The sequence below is a fragment of the Tamandua tetradactyla genome, chromosome 11 (assembly GCF_023851605.1).
Source record: "Tamandua tetradactyla isolate mTamTet1 chromosome 11, mTamTet1.pri, whole genome shotgun sequence".
NCBI classification, from domain to species: domain Eukaryota; kingdom Metazoa; phylum Chordata; class Mammalia; order Pilosa; family Myrmecophagidae; genus Tamandua; species Tamandua tetradactyla.
In genome coordinates this window covers 84,497,811-84,516,364 of record NC_135337.1, presented here as the reverse complement: position 1 = coordinate 84,516,364, position 18,554 = coordinate 84,497,811, and the positions used below count along the sequence as shown (strand labels likewise).

Here is an 18,554-nt window from a genome sequence, read left to right as displayed (position 1 = left end):
AATATACTGATTCAAACATCATACTCATTTGTTAAACCCTACATTCTCTGTATAACTCCATCATCACCTTTGATCTTTCTCCCACTCTTTAGGGGTATTTGGGCTATGGCCATTCAGGCTTTTTCATGTTGGAAGGGGCTGTCGATAATATGGGGTAGAGAGTGGAACTAGCTGATGTTCTGGAAAGGCTGGCCCCTCTAGGTTTCAGGGTTTATCTGGTCCAGGGAACCATCTGGAGGTTGTAGGTTTCTGGAAAGTTACCCCAGTGCATGGAACCTTTGTAAAATTGTATATATTGCCCCAGGTGTTCTTTAGCAGATTGGCTGAAATGGTTTTGGTTGGGGGTTGGCAAGGTATGATAGGTAGCAATGTCTAACTGACGCTTGCATAAGAGCCACCGCCAGAGTAGCCTCTTGACTCTATTTGAACTCTCAGCCACGGATACCTTATTAGTTGCTCTTCTTTTGAAAAAAAATTGTGAGAACATACACACACCATAAAGCTTTTCACTCAACCCCTCCCAAGCATAACACCATTCAGTGGGATTAGTCACACTCACAATATTGTTGTACCCTCTCCACCTTCCATTCCTAAAACTTTCCCATCTCCCCAAACAAAAACCCTGCACCCATTAGGCATTAACTCTCCATTCCCCCCTGCCCCTGGCAACCTGTGCTCTACTTTCTGTCCCTGTGAGTTTGCATATTCTGATACATTTCTTTACAGTAGCAATGAAGCTTAAATGTAATACAACCTCATTAGCTTTATTACCATCTCCAACAGTATCTGCTCCCTCTGCGCCTTTTATGTAGTTCTTGTCTCAAATTGCATGTTTATAATCGTGAGACCAAAACCACTGATTTATTATCACAGTTTGTGCATTTGTAGGAAGTAGAAGGTAGAGTTACAAACCAAAAATGCACTCGTACTGGCATTTATTATTTGCCCATGTCATTACCCTTACTGGAAATCTTTGCTTCTTCATGTGGCTTCGATCGCTTATCTATTGTCCTTTTCTTTCAACCTGCAGAACTCTCTTTAGCTTCTCTTATAGAGCTGGACTCTTGATGATGAACACCTCCAGCTTTGATTTATCTGGGAATATTTTAATTCAACTTTTATATATATATATATATGGGCAGGCTCTTGGAATCGAACCCAGGACCCCAGCATGGCAGATGAGACTTCTGCCATTGAGACACTGTCGCACTGCCCCACCTTCATTTTTGAAAGGCAGTTTGCTAGATAAGAATTCTTGGGTGGCAGTTTTTTGGCCTTCAGTAGTTTAAATATCTCATCCTAGTGCCTTCTTGTTTCCATGCTTTCCAATGAGAAATGGGCACTTAATCTTATTGAGGCTCCTTTGAATTTGACGTATTGCTTCTCTCATGCTGCTTTCATAATTCCCTCTTTATCTTTGTCTTTTAAAAGTTTATATCATGGTGTAGGTCTATTTGGGTTTATCCAACTTGGAGCTCATTGAGCTTAGATGTGTATATTCATGTCTTTCATTAAATTGAGGAAGTTTTTAGCATTATTTCCTTCAACATTCTCTCTGCCTCTGTCTCTCTCCTCCTGGGATTCACACAATGCATATATTGGTATGCTTGATGATATCTCACCGTTTTCTCAGGCTCTGTTCCCTTTCCTTAGTTCTTCCTTCCTTCTACTCCTCAGACTGCATGATTTAAATGGTCTTGCCTTCAAGTTCACCAATTCTTTTCTTCTAGGTCCAATCTGCTATTGCAGCCCTCTAGGGAATTTTTCATTTCTGTTACTGTGGTCTTGAGTTCTGTTTGGTTTCTTCTGGAAATTTCCATCCCTTCATTGGTATTCTCTTTGTATCCATCTGTGGTTTTCCTGATTTCTTTTAGTTCTTTGTCCATGTTTTCCTTTAGCCCTTTGAGCACAATTAGGACCTTTTTTCTTCTTTTACTTATTTTTGTCTGGTGGGCCCTAGATCCTTGTCACTGATGGGTGCTAACATGTTAATCTTCTCTTTTGCCTGGGCTGTCGCTTCCTGTTTCTTTACTGAAACCTGGGCATCTTGATATTTTAGTGTGCTTGCTAGAATTTAGACTCTGAAACTTCTGTTCCTTTAACTTGTATGTAGCTAGTGTTATGACAGCTATTCCTGGAAAGGGGGGAAGGGGGAATGGAAGGAAGTAAGGGAGGGATGGAGAGGGGAGGAAAGGAAGGAAAGGAAAGGAGGGAGGAAGGAAAGGGAGGGAGGGAGGGAGGAAGGAAGGAAGGAAGGAAAAGAAAGAAACCTCTCCCACATTGCAGTGTGTGAGTGCGTGCCTTCAGAGCGTATCCATAAAATGAGTTTACAGAGCATATAGAGGCTAAAGCATACGGGCCTCCTTGGTTTTTTCTGCGTGGGAATCTCTTTTTTTTGCATATTTTAATTGGATGTTTTATTTGAGAAGTTTTATTTACATAAGTGTTACAAGATGTGTTGATAAAGACACAAAGAGCTTATATTTTATAGTGACTCCAACTAGGTTCCTATGACTCTAGTCCTAGAAAGATTGAAAGTTTACTTTTGTCTGACAACTTTACATTTGAAAAGTCCCTAGGACTTTACTCTCTTGGGTCAGGAAGTATTTTACTGATCTTTTCAGTTCAGCGTCTCTACTGAGGAAACGAACCAAGGAATATCCAATTTACCTCCTCTAGGTTTCATCTATAGAATCTGAATAGGATGTCCTATTTCTCAGTAATCCCCAATTTTGTTAATCTGTATGTGAATTTTGTCTTGAGAAAGCCAGTGCTAGGAATTGCCCCCTTTACATGGATACAGATGTCCCATCTTCCCTAGGAAACCGTTTAGAGCCCTAAACCTTCTCATCCCAGTATCTTGATCAGGGCAGGGCCTGGCTTTGGGAGCTGGCACGTGGTTGTATGTAAGCTTGTTCATGAACGTGTGTGTGTGTGCCATCAAATTTATGACAGTGTGCGAGCCAGTGTGTGTTCTGTGTGGATGAGCCGGATAAGGGGTCCCCGCCATCCATCTGGGGACTGGGGCAGGGGGGCAGGTAGGTAAGGGCAAATGAACTGGTTCCGCATTCCTGAGACTGTCTCTGTGAGCGTAGGTATGCGTGAGTGGGAATGAGCGTGAGTGTGTCCGTGTGCAAGTGCCGCATAGAGTGTAAGGAGAGTAATCCCACGCGAGCAGTGGAAACACCCAGAGGGTCGGAGAGGAGGTGATTGCACATGTGTGTGTCTGGGGGCCGAGGTGCCCATGAGTGTGTGTCCCTGTGATTGCACGGGAGCGTCTGAGCGTGTGGCCAGCGTGTGAAACCTGGGTGCTGGGAGTCTCTGTGCATTGGTGGCAAGGCTGCGGGACTGAGGGTTTAGTGGGAGGAGCCTCAATAGTCCCTCCCAGCTGTCTGAGGTCCCACAGCCGCCCAGGTCCCGACCCTAGGGTGCAGTGGGGAGGCTGCACCTGCCTCTCAAGAGAGCGCTGGTGGGCAAAAGGGAACAGCTGCACCCCAGTACCCAAAGCGGCTGCCCCCCACCCCCAACCAAGCCCCGCTTGTCCCCAGATGTCGACGAGTGCCGCGTGCTCACGCGCCCCTGCCCCCACGGCGAATGTGTCAACAGCCTGGGCTCCTTCCGCTGCCACTGCCAGGCCGGGTATGTGCCGGACACCACTGCCACCACCTGCCTGGGTGAGCCCCGGTCCTTGCCACCCCATCCTTCCTGGCCCAGCCAGACCCCTCCAGTGCAGCTGGCCCTCGCCTCCCATCAGCCAGGGCCTTTGGGTCAGCAGGATTGGGTTTTCCTTGAGTGAGTGATGGTGCCTACACCATAAAGATAATCGAGGAAACAGAACAGAAGCAAAAGCACGCTGATCCCTCGGGTTTTGGCTACCTTTCTTTTTCTTCTTTTTTCCTTTTAGTTGTAGAACAGATTTCAGAGTATGGCATAGGTTACAATTCCACAATTTTAGGTGGAATTAGAATACTGGAGACTAAAAGAGTTATCAATTTAATGATTCAGCACTCATGCTCATTTGTTAAATCCTGTCTTCTCTGTATAACTCCACCATCACCTTTGATCTTTCTCTCACTCTTTGGGGGTATTTGGGCTATGTCCATTCTAACTTTTTCATGTTGGAAGGGGCTGTCGATAATATGGGGTAGGGAGATGGAACTAGCTGAGGTTCTAGAGAGGCTGGGCCCTCTGCATTTCAGGACTTATCTGGTCCAGGGATCCATCTGGAGGTTGTAGGTTTCTGGAAAGTGACCCTAGTGCGTGGAACCTTTGTAGAATTTTATATACCGCCCTGGGTGTTCTTTAGGATTGTCTGGAATGGTTCTGGTTGGGGCCCTTCTCCCATGGCTATGCACACGCTGAGGTTTTCAGTCCCACTGCGTTGTGAATGTCTTAATGGTCAGCAAGCTACATCCCCTCCACCTGTGGATAAAGAAAAAGTTTCACCAACACACAGGCATGGCTGTGTGTTTACCGAGCTCCTGCGGCCGCTGAGTTCAGTAGTTTAAACTGAGACCACGCGGGTGGCAAAGCCGACAATATTTACCGTCTGGCTTCTGACAGATGTTTGCTAATCCCTGGTGTAAATCTGCAGATTCCAGGTGGCTGGGGTCTGGGAAAGAGGTGGAGCCCCCCAGGAGTGGGCGCTGATCCCACCCCCCCGTCACTGTTCCCTGTAGACGTGGATGAGTGCAGCCAGGTCCCCAAGCCGTGCGCCGCCTTCTGCAAAAACACGGAGGGCAGCTTCCTGTGCGCCTGTCCCCGCGGGTACCTGCTGGAGGATGATGGCAGGACCTGCGGAGGTGACTTCCCGGCCCCCGCTCCCCGTGACGTCCCATCCCTGTCCCCCCACCCCCACCCCGCCAGGGCTGTCCCGGGCTCCTCACTGCTCCCCTGGGAAGCCTCTGGCCCCCCGCCTGATTCTCCCCTGAGCTCCGTGGGGACCGTGTGTGCCACAGACCTGGACGAATGTTCCTCTAAGCGGCACAACTGCCAGTTCATCTGCATCAACACCATCGGCTCCTTCAGCTGCCGCTGCCCCCCCGGCTTCGCCCAGCGCCACCAGGCCTGCTTCGGTGAGCGCCCATTGCCACCAGCGCCCAGCAGCTGCCTGCAAAGCCCTGCTCCCCACTCTTTCATCCAGCAAATGGGGATCAAGTGCCCAGCGTTTGCCAGGCACTGGGGTTGAAGGGATGATAGAGCAGAATCCTTGCTTTCTGGTCCCGGTGGCATCCAGACCTTCAATCTTTTTTCTCAGGACACTTACCCTCACCCCTGAACTGTCCCTGCCGGGTCTCTCTCCCGAAAGCCTGGGGGCTCCCTCGTTCCAAAGGGGATGTTGGTGCAAACAGCAAAGCTGCAAGGATGTCTGTCATTGCACTGCTTCTGAGCATCTGGTGGCCCCAGGAGGAGACCAGACTTCTTCCTCAAGAGCCGAGCTCAGCCAGGGGTGACCCCGTTCAGGCCCCCACTAATCGACCCAGCCAGCACCTGCTGTGTCCCAGGCAGTGCTCTAGTCCACGGATCAGTAAACCACACCCAGGAGGGCCAAGTCCAGCCCCCTACTGCCTTTTGTTAATGAAGTTTTATTGGAACAGAGCCACTGCCGTGTGGTTACATATTGACTGTGCCCTAAGGGCAAAGATCAGTCGTTGGAACAGAGCCTTGTATGGCCCACAAAGTTGAAAATATTTATAATCTGGCCCTCGACAGCATTTCAATGAGAAAGGAACTGTACAGTGGGGGTGGGATTGCAGGGGGTAAACTGAGGCACGGAGAGGTCCAGGGACCTGCCCAAAGCCATGCAGTGGTCAGGTGGTAAGAGCAGAACCGTGATCCCCGACATGACTCCCCTAGCCACCAAGTGACCCTGCCTGCTCTCTGTCCTCTGCAGACAAGGATGAGTGCTTGGCCTGGCCTGACCCGTGTAGCACCCGGGGACGCTGCCACAATGTCCTGGGTGGCTTCCGCTGTGAGTGCCATCCGGGCTTCATCCCAGACAGCTCAGGCCGCAGCTGCGAAGGTAGCGTCTGGCGCTGGGATGGGTTGAGGAGCCGGGAGGGGACTGTGGGGCAAACCCCCTCTCCCCTCTCCCTTTGCCCCTCAGACGTGGACGAGTGCGCTGGGCCCCACCGCTGCCAGCACAGCTGTCAGAACGAGCTGGGAGGCTACCGCTGTGGCTGCCGCCAGGGCTTCATCCCACACTCCCGGTGGGACCAGTGTGTGGGTGAGTGTCAGGGCCTGGTGGGGAGTTGGGCCCCTCATACAGGTGTCTGTCCAGAGCAGGAGCTCCCCGTCGCTGCAGAGGCTGGGAGTCGGGGGGCTGCAAACCAGAACAGCAAGGCTTTCACGTCCATTTCTTGGGGGCTGATCCTCAGATGGCTGGGAAAGTGTGCTGAGATTGATTAGTGATGTCTGCCTCGGGTGCAGCAAACGGGAGTAAGGGTGCGTGTACTTCTTCTTTGCTCTAGCTGTTGTAGACTCTCCTTTGGAGACTAACTTGCTGTCCCAAGCTTTTCTTTTTTTTTTTTTTAAACTTTTTTTATTAATTAAAAAAAATTAACTAACAAAACATTTAGATATCATTCCATTCTACATATACAATCAGTAATTCTTAATATCATCACATAGTTGCATATTCATCATTTCTTAGTACATTTGCATCAATTTAGAAAAAGAAGTAAAAAGACAACAGAAAAAGAAATAAAATGATAATAGAGAAAAAAAAGACTATACGTACCATACCCCTTCCCCCTCGCTTTCATTTACCACTATTTCAAACTGAATTTATTTTAACATTTGTTCCCCCTATTATTTATTTTTATTCCATATGTTCTACTCTTCTGTTGATATAGTAGCTAAAGGGAGCATCAGACATAAGGTTTTCACATTCACAGAGTCTCATTGTGAAAGCTATATCATTGTTCAATCATCATCAAGAAACATGGCTACTGGAACACAGCTCTACATTTTCAGGCAATTCCTTCCAGCATGTCCCAAGCTTTTCTGTCTCTTGCTTCTTTTAATGTTGATAAGGACAGCCTCGTTCTCTCCCCCGTCTTGTTCCTCCCCTGCAGTTTGACTTTTATCCTGTGCCCTTTCTTGGAGCCCACTCTCCTGTGATCCCCTCTTCCACATCCCTTCAGCCCTCGCCCTCGACCTCCACTGCTCTGAGCTCTGCTGCCTGCCCTTCTTGGCCTCTCTCTGCCCCCATGGCCTCGATGATGCAGCTGTTCTTTGCTCTCCCATGGCCTCACAGCGCGTCTTCTCTGCCTCCTCACCAGCTGCCTTTCCCACCCTCCCCTTAGTTGGGTCTTCAACTAAGTACTCCATCTTTCCCCACCTGGCATCCCCCTCCCACTGGCATCACACAGACTGCCAGCTGCTGCTGTCAGTTCCCCATTCTGAACCCATCACCTCCTCCATGTACTTAACTCATTCATTGCTTCAGCCTTTGTTTTCTTGAGGCCCTGCCTTGCACTGGCCAGAACTTGGAGATGCAGAAGTGATGATCCTGTGCCAGGTGTTTGGTCTAGTGGGCGTGGGAAGACAGGCATCAATTACAGCAGTGATTTTTTTAAAGGGAGACCTTTCTTTCCCTGTAGAGAACATTTCTGAGTGTCTTAGAGACATTTTTGATGGCCGCACCAAAGAAGGGGGGGTCTTACCAGCATCTAGCAAGTAGAGACCAAGGATGCTGCTAAACATCTTACCACATACAGGGTGATCCTGATAGCAAAAAAGTCTCCATCTCCAAATGTCAGTAGTGCCGAGGCTAAGAAACCTTGTTCTAGATCATTCCATGGTTCGAGATTGATTTAAATTTTGAGAAGTGCTTTGAGGGAGAACCACAGGGCAGGGGCAGGGGGTGCAATGTGAAGGAGTGTAAAGTGGGGAGTGGGGGTGGGCTGGGGAGCCAGCCCTAGCACCGAGGCTCCCGTGAGCTGACTGGAGGCCCTTTGGACCTGGGCTTGGAAAGAGGAGCTGGAGCTGGCCGGGCCAGCTGGGGAGGGGAAGTGTTCCCAGGGGAAAGGCTCTGGGCGTGGGAAGGCCACACCCCTCGCCCCTCCCTTCCCCATCCCCTTGTCCTCCCTTCCCCTCCTCCTGCACCCCAGATGAGAACGAGTGCATGCTGTCGCCTGCGGCCTGTGGCAGCGCCACCTGCCACAACACGCTGGGCGGCTTCCACTGCGTCTGCCCCTCGGGCTTTGACTTCGACCGGGCCCTGGGGGGCTGCCGCGACGTGGACGAGTGTGCTGTGCCAGGCGCACCCTGCAGCTATGGCTGTGCCAACACCCCTGGTGGCTTCCTCTGCGGCTGCCCCCGAGGCTACTTCCGGGCTGGGCAAGGGTGAGATGCTAGGGTGGGGGTGGAGGGGCGGGACAGGGACGGGCTGCACACAGAGCCCAAGCATGCACCCAGGCCTCTGCCAGCAGTGCTCCCACTGCATGGGCCCGTGGGCCTGCAGGCACGTGTGCACAGAGACCCAAGATGTGCAGAGGCTCTGCAGCACCCCTGCCTGTGCACCTGGCCCCCCCACCTGGCAGCACACAGGTTCACACGCCGCTGCTGTGTAGTTGTCCCTGCAATGCTTCTGTCCCCTTGTGGTCCACGTAGCTACTACGGGCCACCTACCAGTGAATCCATATGCACGAGAATTCACTCACACATGCATCCCGATATGCACACATGTGCTCGCACGTGCCATCCTCCCTGAGTGCACGCGTGCCCATGTGTACATGTTGTCACCCTCGTGTGTGCAGAGGTGACAACAACCCCGTGCACACATCCCCAGAATTCTCAGGCATGCACCCCTGCACATTCACACATTCCAGTGTTCACACGTGCGCATGCCCATGCCATCGTCCTGCTGTGCCTGCAGGCTCACACCTGTGCCAAGGTAAACCCAGTGATGTGCAGACACACGCACCTGCCCCCATTGCACATGGAGCCAAGGGGAAAGTACATTTGCACACCAGCGTTTGTCCCCCCCCCCCCCCCCCCCCCCCCCCCGTAGCAGCCTGGCTCAGAGTGCCGGTGGAGGGCAGAGATGGAGGGGAGTGGCTGACTGGGAGGTCTGCCCAGACGGCCCCTGAAGGCCCTCCCACCTCCCTCCTGACCTAGGCACTGTGTGTCTGGCCTGGGCTTCAGCCCCGGAACCCAGGAGACCCAAGACAAGGAGGAGCTCTTCTCTCCTGAAGCCTGCTATGAATGCAAAATCAACGGCCTCTCCCCACAGGACCGGCTGCGGCGCAGTGCCCGTCACCAGGTGCCACAGGGCTGTGCTGGGCATGGGGGCATGGTCAGTAGGAGGGAACAGCCAGGGGATGATGGGAAGGAGGCTGTGGGTCCTGCTGCTCCGAGCCAGCCCCAAAGAGGGGCCCCAAGCCTCCAGATCCCAGCCTTGTCTTCCTTTCTGTGGTCCCTGCATGAGCCTCCTATACTTCCTCAGCCCTGGGATTGCTCTCGGGGCCCCTCTGTGGGTACTGGCCCCTGACAGCCCACCGTCTGCTCTTGGGGTAAGTCAGGTAGCCCCCCCACCCCCACAGACTCAGAGAGGGTTGAGCTACTTCCATTGGGGTCTTTCCATGGCAAGTCATAGCAAGAGCAATCCTAGGTTCCCCCCAGCCCAGGCCTGCCTGCACCCCCGTGCCTAGGGCCCCCCAGCCTTGGCCATGCCCCAGAGCCTTTCTGGCTGGCCAAACCCTCCCTAGGAGACTTTGACCTCTGGATTTAGGGCCAGTAGAGCTCAGAGCACCAGCTTAACATCCCCTTGCTTATTTTCTCCCTCAGACCCTCTGCTTCATCCATTCGTCACCCCATTCCCGATTCCCCACCTCCCCTCCCTGCAGCATCCTCCATGCACACCCTCTGAAATCCTGAGCACCGGTCCTGTTCCCAGACCGGAGCAAGCCCAAGCTCCCTCTCTACATGATCCTTGGGGAAGGGAGTCCTTTGTCTCAGGTCTCCAGGAGCTGCAGGCCCCCGCCAGGCCCACCTACCCCCGTTCTTTTGCCCATGATGCTCTCAGAGCTGTGCTCCAGCCCCCGAATTCATCTTTTCTCTAAAAGCTGAGGAGTCTTCCTGACATTCCTCAGCCCTGCAGAGACAGCAGAGCATATCTGTGGCTCTGTCACCTGCCACCTCTGACCACTCCATCTGGGACCTGAACCCCACCAGGGTTGGCAGGGAGGGCAGTTTTGCTGCGTATTTGGCCTGGTTGCCCCTCAGCCAGAAAGCCTGAGGCTACTGCTCACTGGTCCTGCTGTCAACATCCAGTGGTTCTGAATGCCAAGCATTTAGTAAGCACCTGCTGGATGCAGGCACAGCTCCAAGTGTTTTGCTTTTCACAGCCTCTTGATCCATACAACAACCCTGGAAGGTGTAGATGTCACCATTATCCCCATTTTACAGATGGGGAAACTGAGGTTCAGAAGTTTGGTTATATGCCCAAATTATAGAACTTGGAAAGAGGAGAGCAGGGATTCCATAGCTCTACCACAGGGCTTTTCTTTCACCAGAGCCTTGGTCTTCACGGCTTGGCATCTTGGGCCTCCTGCAGTCACCATCTTCTGAGTTTATCACTTTGTGTTGTTTCCAAAACATTATCACTGGGCACAGAGGCCATTACTCCAAGCTCAACCCCCTGCAGACAGCTCCAAATTTGTTTGCAGATTTTGCTGAACACGTACTACTTGCTGAACACTGTAATGATTATGGGGGTCTCAGCAGTAAATAGGAAAGACACAAAGTCCCTGCCCCCCTGAGACTGCTATTCTAGCAGGGGAGACAGGCAAGAAACAAATAAGTAAAACATCGTATTTCGTAATGCGTGGTAAATATGATACATGGTAGGTGCTAAGGGGCAAAATAAAGCCAGAAGTGCGATAGGAGTGCTAGCTCTAGAGGGCTTGCCATATTAGGTTAGTTAAATGTGGATGTATCTCTTTGTGTTCTTCTTTCTAGTTGTTGTTTTGTTTGTTTGTTTGTCAGCTGTGTATGTGATTCTTTAGCTGCCACTGTCTTTTCGTGTCAGGTTTGTAAGTTCTTGGTACTTAATAAGAGTGGAGCAGTTGTCACAGGGCGGCTTCTGGGAGGGGTATGAGCAAATCTGGACAGAGGCGGGACTTTGCCTGCAATACCGCTGAGCGGTCAGCAGGTGACAGTCAAAGAACATGTCTGAGCCACAGCCCTGGGAAGCTCGGAATTCTCCAGAATGGAGGGGCTGGGAAACAGGAATAGCTTTCACTTGGATGCAACTATAAAACACTCGGTCAGCATGTAAATTAGTCAAACAAAACACAGCCCGGCCCAGAGTGAAGGAGAAGAAAACACAGATAAATGCCTGTGTGATCGGATACACCACCCAGCCCTGCTGTTGAAACTCACTGGCTTATTCAGGACCCTGTCCAGCTGTCAGGAATGGGAACGAGCCCAGAGGCGCTGGGATAAAGAGGGGTTTGTTGTCTGCACACAGGGGCTCTCAAGGAACCCAGATGCAGGAAGTACAGTCAGTCTCCTGGGAACCGGAAAGCTGTTGGTGGCTCTTCTCTCTGGCGCTCACTCTCTCTCCTCTCTGGGGCAGCTGGGACTCAGGTTTCTCTCACTGTGTCTTCAGCATCCTCTGGGGCCGGCTTTTGCTGCAAGGTCCTTGTCCATTATGCCAGCCTCTTTGGGCTGCCTCTGAGTGACCTTGGGGCTCTGAGGTCTGGTGCCATCTGCCTGACCCCCTTTGGATCTCTGAGCCAGATCTCCAATTTTCCCTCAGTCTAGGATGACAGGACCTGACCAAGACCCACCACCTGAGAGTGGGGTCCTAGAGTCAGCATGAGTAAAAGTGGCTGTCTCTGTGCTTTACTTTGCCATAGGTGTAAAAGGCATCCTTTTCCAGCAAGACCAGCCTTAGCTTTCTTACTTCTGTGTCTGTAGCCCAAACTGACCATTAGCCTTGTGGATGGAAGGCTGAGTGAAGGCCAAGTGCAGACTTAGACTAAACCTTGCCCTTCCCTTTAGATTTGTCTAATCTCTTCTTTGATCATGACATACCTTCAGTCCAGGCCCACCCATCCACCCACCCCATCCTGCTGCTTCTTGACCAGCCTCTTGGTCTTTCCCCCCAGGTGAGCCTGGCCAGCCTGGACTCAGAGGCCCCACTGACCCTGGGCCTGAACCTCTCACGCCTAGGCCAGGCTGAACACATCCTGGAGCTGCGGTCAGCACTGGAGAGTCTGGGCGGACGGGTCCGCTACGTCATTGCTCGTGGCAACGATCAAGGCTTCTTTCAAATGCATCATCTCCATGATCTCAGCTGCTTGCAGCTGGGGTATCAGAGGCCAGGCCCCGGAACCTACCATCTGGAGGTAGTGAGTGTGGCAAGGCTCTGGGACACCCGGCTAAAGGGGTGGTCAAGGTCTGGAGGCCAGGCCTTGCGGCTGAAGGTACAGCTGCAGCTACTGTGATTGGGAGAAGCCCCAACCTCCTCCCTGGCCCAAGACCTTTCTGTAACCCCAGACAGGGGGCCAGCGCCCTCCCCAACTGCACTGCATGGGCCCTGCCCAACCTCGCCTCTTTCCATAGGAGTGTGGGAAACTCTCCACAGGGTTGTGGGAAACTCTTACATCACGGCATACTGCATACCATGAGCCTCACCTCCATGGGCCCCAGGGTGCCCATGCCGTCCTCTGCCCCACAGGTGGGACAATAGGGCTGGGATTGATCCCAGCAGCCATGGCTGACCAGGTCAGACCTCAGAACTCAGGAGAAGTGAAACTCTATGACCTCAGGAGAGCAAGCCCCTGCCCCTGCCTAGTCCTGTGTGTCCACCTAGGGACCCCAATATCCAGTTTTTCCTGGAGGTGGCTGGAAGCTGCAGCCTGCACCCTCCACCCTCAATAATCAGTGTCAGGGAGGGACCCTTGTTCACTGTTTCCGGGTCATTCTCAGGCTGAATCTTCTGTACTGCACTGTGGCGCCACCAAAGTGGTCAGCCAGGGGAAATGGGCGACTGGGGTGGGAGTGGGTCCCGTCTCTAAGACCAGCAGTGCTACGGGCCCCAAGGTCAACCAGACTGGGGGACACACATTTGCATCCTTCGTCGACCTCCCCTTGCCCCGACCTCAGGAGGCTAGATAGTGTCCTGAAAATGCTTTATAGAAACAAAGACAACAATAAAGTTATTTTGGGTTAAATCTGCACCCTGGCAAGTTTTCTTGGTGTAGGGCAGCTGGAGGGCCCAGTTCAGACCTCTGAGGCCCCAGAAGGGTTGAGGCATTGGGAAGGATGAGTTTCAACCTAGGCCCCAAGGAGAGATGGATGAAAATGAAGACTGGCCACCATCGGAGAGGGGAGGGGATGATTCCAGTGCGCATTTAGGCTCTGCCAAGTGCAGACCAGTGAGACTGTTACAAAGCCAGAGCTGGCTGTGAGCGGTGCCTGGGAGCCCTTGTGGGTTCACTGACCCTCATAGCGGCTACTTCTTCCCGACCTCATGCTGCATGCCTTGTATCTGTTGGATTGTTTTACAGTTACTGGCCCTCGCTTCAACCCCATGAAATAAAGACTCTCACCCCCATTTTACAGATGGGGAAACTGAGGCTCAGAGAGATTAAGACACTTGCCCAAGTCATGCCAGCTTGTAGGTGGGAGAGCCAGGTTCAAAGTCGGGCAGTCGTGCCAGCGTCTGTACCATCAGCTACCGTGCCATTCTGCCTGGCTCCGTTTCAGGTCAGATCTACTGAATTTCCTTCAGCGAGGTCTATATCCTAGGGGCTGGATGGATACTCATAACATGAACGGCTAACAGCGGGTGTGTTTTATGTGTGTGTCGAAGCACACTGAGTGTCACAAAACCCTTACAAGGTGGACCCTGTTGTCATCACCCCTATTTGATGGGGGAGGGGGGACAAGGCTTAGACAGTCTGTGGGACCTGCCCAGGGCCCCTCAATAAGATGGGATGGGGCCCCATGTCACCCATATTCTTCTGAGTCTACTCTCTGGCCCCGAACCACCTCTTGTCTTATAGAGAAAGTGCATTGGGTTTTCATCCAGAACTTTCTGTTACAGAAACTGCTGTACTTGAGGGCTTCAGGGGGGAGGGACAAGTCTGAATGAGTGTCCCCAGGGACCCCTGATGCATGGACCTGCTTTGCCTGCAGAGTGGTTGCTGGCGCCTGTCCACGAGTCCTCTGGGCATGGCTTGCAGAGAACAGTTCTGTCCACTGCCCTGGCATCTGGGTAGAGCAAGCCTGGCAACCCCCACTGCACAGACTTAAAAAGAGACCCCAGAAGAGTGAGCACTTTGCCCAAAGCCACCATCTGGGAAGCGCCTGAGGCCGCTTTTATGATGGCTCGGAAAACACATCTTCAGGCAGTATTGGGGGAGCGGGGGTGGGGGGTTGAGGTGGGGCAGCGGTGAGGATCTCATGGGACCTACTACATCTGAAGAGCCTGGGGCAGCAATCGACACATGAAACCGGATGGGGACAGAAATGGTTTCCCACCAGAGGTTTAGTTCAAAGTTATGGGAAAGCACAACCTGGGAGGGGTCTCTTATACTGATGGGAGATTTGTAAGGAATCAGAGGGGGGCAGGTAGGTATGGCCCAAGTTGGGTGGCTGAGGTTGCTGGGAGGGGAAGACTTGGGATTCTTCTCTACAAAACCCTCTACCCGAGAGGGGCAGCTCTGGGTTCCTGGATCAGAAGAGGGGCTTGAAGGGAAGGAGGAACAAGGTAGGTCAAGGACTGAGATTTGGCCTGAAGGATGGAGAGGGACTGGGGCAGTCAGAATTGTTCCAGAGAAAGTTCTGCCCCTCTTGTGCTCGCTGATCTGGGAGATGACTGGGGTCACAGTCCTGCAGGAGGAAAGGAGAAGCAGGCATATGAAGGGGCTGGAATGGAGCAGGGAGCCCTGCAGCTATTGGTTCCCTGCATGGCTTTCAGTTTCAGCACTTGCCAAAGTCCTTCTGGGTTGGGCGCCTTGGTTGGGGCAGTCGGCACCTGCCAAGGGCCCTCCCTGGTGAAACTGCGAGGTTGACCACAGCACCCAGCCCTCCTCAACCCTAGAGACAAATCCCCAAACCTGCTCTGTGCTGAATACAGGCCCTGATCCCCCAGGAGAAATAACGGGTGCATGGAGGGACCCACGAGGCGGACTTCTTGCCTGGTTTAGCTGTGGCTAGGAGGGAGAAGTTCCTCTTACTACTTCTGCCAGGGTCATTAAACTTGGAGGCTTGAGAACGCAACCTTGTCGGCCCAAAATGCGAGCCTGTCCAAGAGATAGGGAGAAAAATAGATAAGAGCTCTGCCAATACCTTTTGAGCACCTGGAACCAGCCACACCTGAAGCTGATGCACTAGTTACTTGAGCCAATGCCTTCCCCATTTGTTTGAGTCTCCATCTCTGGCAACTGCAGGGGTTCTGACTGAAAGAGCTGGACAGGTGCTTGGTCAGTGGGCTCTTCATTCAGCTCTCCCCCTACCCCCACCCCCTCTCACCAGCGGCTGCCAGCACTCTGGGCTCCTATTCCCTCCACAGGGGCCCACGGACAGGGAGGCTGTGGTCTCACCCACCTCGGAAGTTCCTCCGGTTACTCCGTGCATCCAGGAAATTCATCCCTGCCTGCACCCACCTGGCCTGGGGGTTCCCGCATATCATCTTGTGTCTCCGGGGGAAGAAGAAACTGGCGGGTGGGGATGGGGTGTCCAGGTTAGCGTGGAAGGAGGAGAGGGGTATAAAATTGTGCGTGAGCCCCTCCCCACCCCTAGGAGCCCCCAGGCCCCACTCACATCACAGCAGGCAGATTGCAGCTCCCGCTCACCTCCTGGCGTACGTAATGCTGGGCATGTCGGAGCACAGCCTTCCGAGTGTAGGGCTGGTAGGCCAGGCAGCAGTCTTCAGAAGGCCCTGCAGCCAGCGCACATGCACGCATCTTTATTTGTACGTCTGTGCGCACTTTGAGGGGTGGCTGTCACTCACGAGGACAGGGATGTGGCACTGGTGCTCATGATACATGTCCCCACGGGTACATGCGATGACACCCCCCCCCCCCAGACCCTGGTACAGACCGGCACTAAGGAGGCAGCCAGGCTCACCCTTGATATGGGGACAGCTGGCAGGAGTTGGAGAGGGCGCTCTGGCCCCTGGGTAGGGAATGGCCCTATTGAATCAGGGCTTCTTGGTCTCCTGCTCTGGGGCAGAGGGGGACAGAGGGGCCACCCCTCCCCACCCCAATCCTTCCACTTCCTAAAATAAGTGGGTTTGCTTGGCTGCTCCTAAAGTCCCTGCTTCTGTGTCATTCTGTCCCTCCCCAAAGACACGACAATTGCAATCACCCCTCCACCCCCACCCCCCCCCAAAAAAAAGACAAGGCATTCCAGGGTCTTTTAAAGAGCTTCTGCTAAATGCCAAGCATCTAGACGGACAAATTGGAAGTTGTGTTGCCCTCCGGGAGCTCATGGTCTCTGGGGAGACAGGGCAATTGATCCATGCTTGGAGAGGGATGCACCTGGGCTGCTCAGAGGATGAGGAGGGTTGGGGCGCTCAGAGGGGTCAGGCAGGATGGGAAGTTGGGATAAGCAGAGGATGTGCTGCTGATGGGGGTGGGGTGGGCAGAGGCAAGCTTCTTGACCTGAGCAGCTCGGACTTCTACTCCCCTCTCTGCCTGACCCTCACCTCCAGGAGCCAATAAATCTGAGTTGTTGTGCAGCCCAGTATATGGTGTGAGGGGGAAGGAAAGACAGGCCCCCCCACTCCCAGCTCCCCTGCCATTGGCCCCAGAGGGCAAGGGGCAGTGAAATCAGATGGAGCCCGGGCTGCAGGGCTCAGCAGGCAGCTCCCAAGGCTGGGGGCCCACTTTCCTGCTGGATCAAAGGGCCAAGGCTAGGCCTGCCTCCCGGACTCTGCTTTTGATAGCAGGATGATGATGGGAACAAAGCCAGGCCTCTTCCCTGGGCAAAGGCTAAGCGCAGCTGGGGGCGGGGCTTGGGTCTCTTAGCTCAGGGGAAGGACAGGTGGGGCAGGCGGGTGGGGGGCAAGGGGAGGGGGTGTCTCAGTTTGAGCCAGGAGCCCTGCTTTGCTGGCTGCTGGAACCCAGAGGCCTCCGTGGACCCACAGGGATGTAGGATGTAATGGTGACATTCCTGGGACACCGTCCACCCAGAATCAGCCTGTGTGTTCACACGAGCCCCCGACTCCCTGCTATGGGGGGGAGGAGGGTAGGGATTTCCACGCACGGAGACGTAGAATCAGATACAGTAGTAATAACTCCAATGATTATTGTCGTGCCTGGCATTAGCCAACATTCACTGAATCCTTGCTTTTAGCCTCTGCGGTGGGAACTGGAGATTCCTTCTTTGCATATCAGGAAACTGAGGCTTATAATGTTTGTGGTGCAATTCTCTGCCAGGACCGCCCAAGCAGCCAGGGAGAAGTGGAGTTTCCCCGTGGTTGCTCCCCAGAGCTCTGCTTTTTCCACCACCCTGTTGCAAGGTGTCCTTGGCGAGCCACCTCTAGAAGCCATCTACCCTACTCCCCACAGTCCCTAAACCAGCTAAATTCTGCAGGGAGGGGGGCCCTTGTTCATGAACTGTGGAGCCAACATGGGGCTCTGGAATAAGGGGCAGGAGACCCTGCCCCTCTCATGGAGCTCACCTGCCCCCACCCCCTCCAATAGTGGAATGCCAGCAGCTCCCTCTTGCAAGGCAGGGGTGGGGGGAGCCCTCAAATAAATCGAGGTGGGGGTGGGATCAGTGATGCATCCTGAGAGAGGGGAGGGATGGGACCGATGGGAAGCCAGGGGCTGCAGGGGGATGGGGTGGGCTGGGGCCAAGACTGTACCTTGGGTGTAGACAACAGGAGCCCAGGCCACCACAAAGCAAGCCACCTGGCTGGCCAGGAGCCACAGGTTCATGGTGCAGTGTGGGCCTCCTCTCTGAGAACCTGGAGGGGTAATCGGGCCACCTGGGGAAACAGAGTGGAAACTGAGAACCCGAAATGGAACAGCAGCAGACACTGGAAGCATCCCCGTCTCCAGCCTCAGGAAAGGAGGCAGGTGGCACAGGCTGGGACAAGCCGTGCTGGAGAAACCGTCTGCTGGTCTCAGCTATGGTCAGGGGAAGGACTCACCAAAGCCTGCCGGGCCCCCCTGGAGCCAGTACCCGCTGCCCTGTCTGCCGGAGTATCTGCCAAGCTCTCCTGCACGTTGGGCCGGTAGGCAAAGCTTCAGCCTTTATAGACCACGCCCCACCCTACTGCCACCTGCCCTCCCTGCACCCTCCCTCCTTCTCCCCACCCACTCTCTGGCCCTGGATGCTTCTCCCTCCAGTCCATTTGGCTCATCTCCCTGTTTCTATTTCTTGCTTCTCTCCCTGATGACACCTGGAGGTGGCTGGGGTGGCTGGGGACAAGAGGACCAGAAGCAAAGGGAGAAGGGGATAGAAAGAACTGGCTCCCTTCACCAACTCAGGGATGGGGGACAGAGAGGGGTGTGGTGTCCTTGATGAAGAGAATAGAAACAGATGGATGAAATCAGCCCTGAGCCCAACCGGGCTGCACTGTC

At 53.6% G+C, this 18,554-nt stretch overlaps 2 protein-coding genes across 2 annotated transcripts in view; one reads left to right on the top strand and one right to left on the bottom strand.

The window, feature by feature from the left end:
- Positions 1-13,324, top strand: part of FBN3 (fibrillin 3) — a 77,105-nt gene extending 63,781 nt beyond the window's left edge. The window contains exons 57-64 of the mRNA XM_077121524.1: positions 3,549-3,674; positions 4,680-4,802; positions 4,959-5,075; positions 5,894-6,022; positions 6,107-6,226; positions 8,115-8,349; positions 9,124-9,268; positions 12,120-13,324. Coding sequence (XP_076977639.1) covers positions 3,549-3,674; positions 4,680-4,802; positions 4,959-5,075; positions 5,894-6,022; positions 6,107-6,226; positions 8,115-8,349; positions 9,124-9,268; positions 12,120-12,458 — 1,334 coding nt within the window. The 3' untranslated portion in view covers positions 12,459-13,324. The remainder of the gene's footprint in view (positions 1-3,548; positions 3,675-4,679; positions 4,803-4,958; positions 5,076-5,893; positions 6,023-6,106; positions 6,227-8,114; positions 8,350-9,123; positions 9,269-12,119) is intronic.
- A 1,164-nt stretch (positions 13,325-14,488) lies between these two features.
- On the bottom strand, positions 14,489-18,210 carry CCL25 (C-C motif chemokine ligand 25). The gene is made up of 6 exons (XM_077121523.1): positions 18,122-18,210; positions 17,834-17,956; positions 15,784-15,901; positions 15,568-15,677; positions 15,159-15,263; positions 14,489-14,850 (listed from the first exon to the last, which is right to left on the bottom strand). The coding sequence occupies exons 2-6, from the start codon at positions 17,904-17,906 to the stop codon at positions 14,843-14,845; spliced, it is 414 nt and encodes a 137-aa protein (XP_076977638.1). The 5' UTR covers positions 17,907-17,956; positions 18,122-18,210; the 3' UTR covers positions 14,489-14,842.
- Between the last annotated feature and the right edge of the window lie 344 nt (positions 18,211-18,554).

Coding starts and splice junctions, on each gene's coding strand:
- CCL25 (XM_077121523.1), bottom strand. CDS start 17,906: ATGAACCTGTGGCTCCTGGCCAGCCAGGTGGCTTGCTTTGTGGTGGCC. Junction 15,678..15,783: donor TGCAATCTGCCTGCTGTGAT/GTGAGTGGGGCC, acceptor CCCACCCGCCAG/TTTCTTCTTCCCCCGGAGAC. Junction 15,264..15,567: donor TAACCGGAGGAACTTCCGAG/GTGGGTGAGACC, acceptor TCTCTTGGACAG/GCTCGCATTTTGGGCCGACA.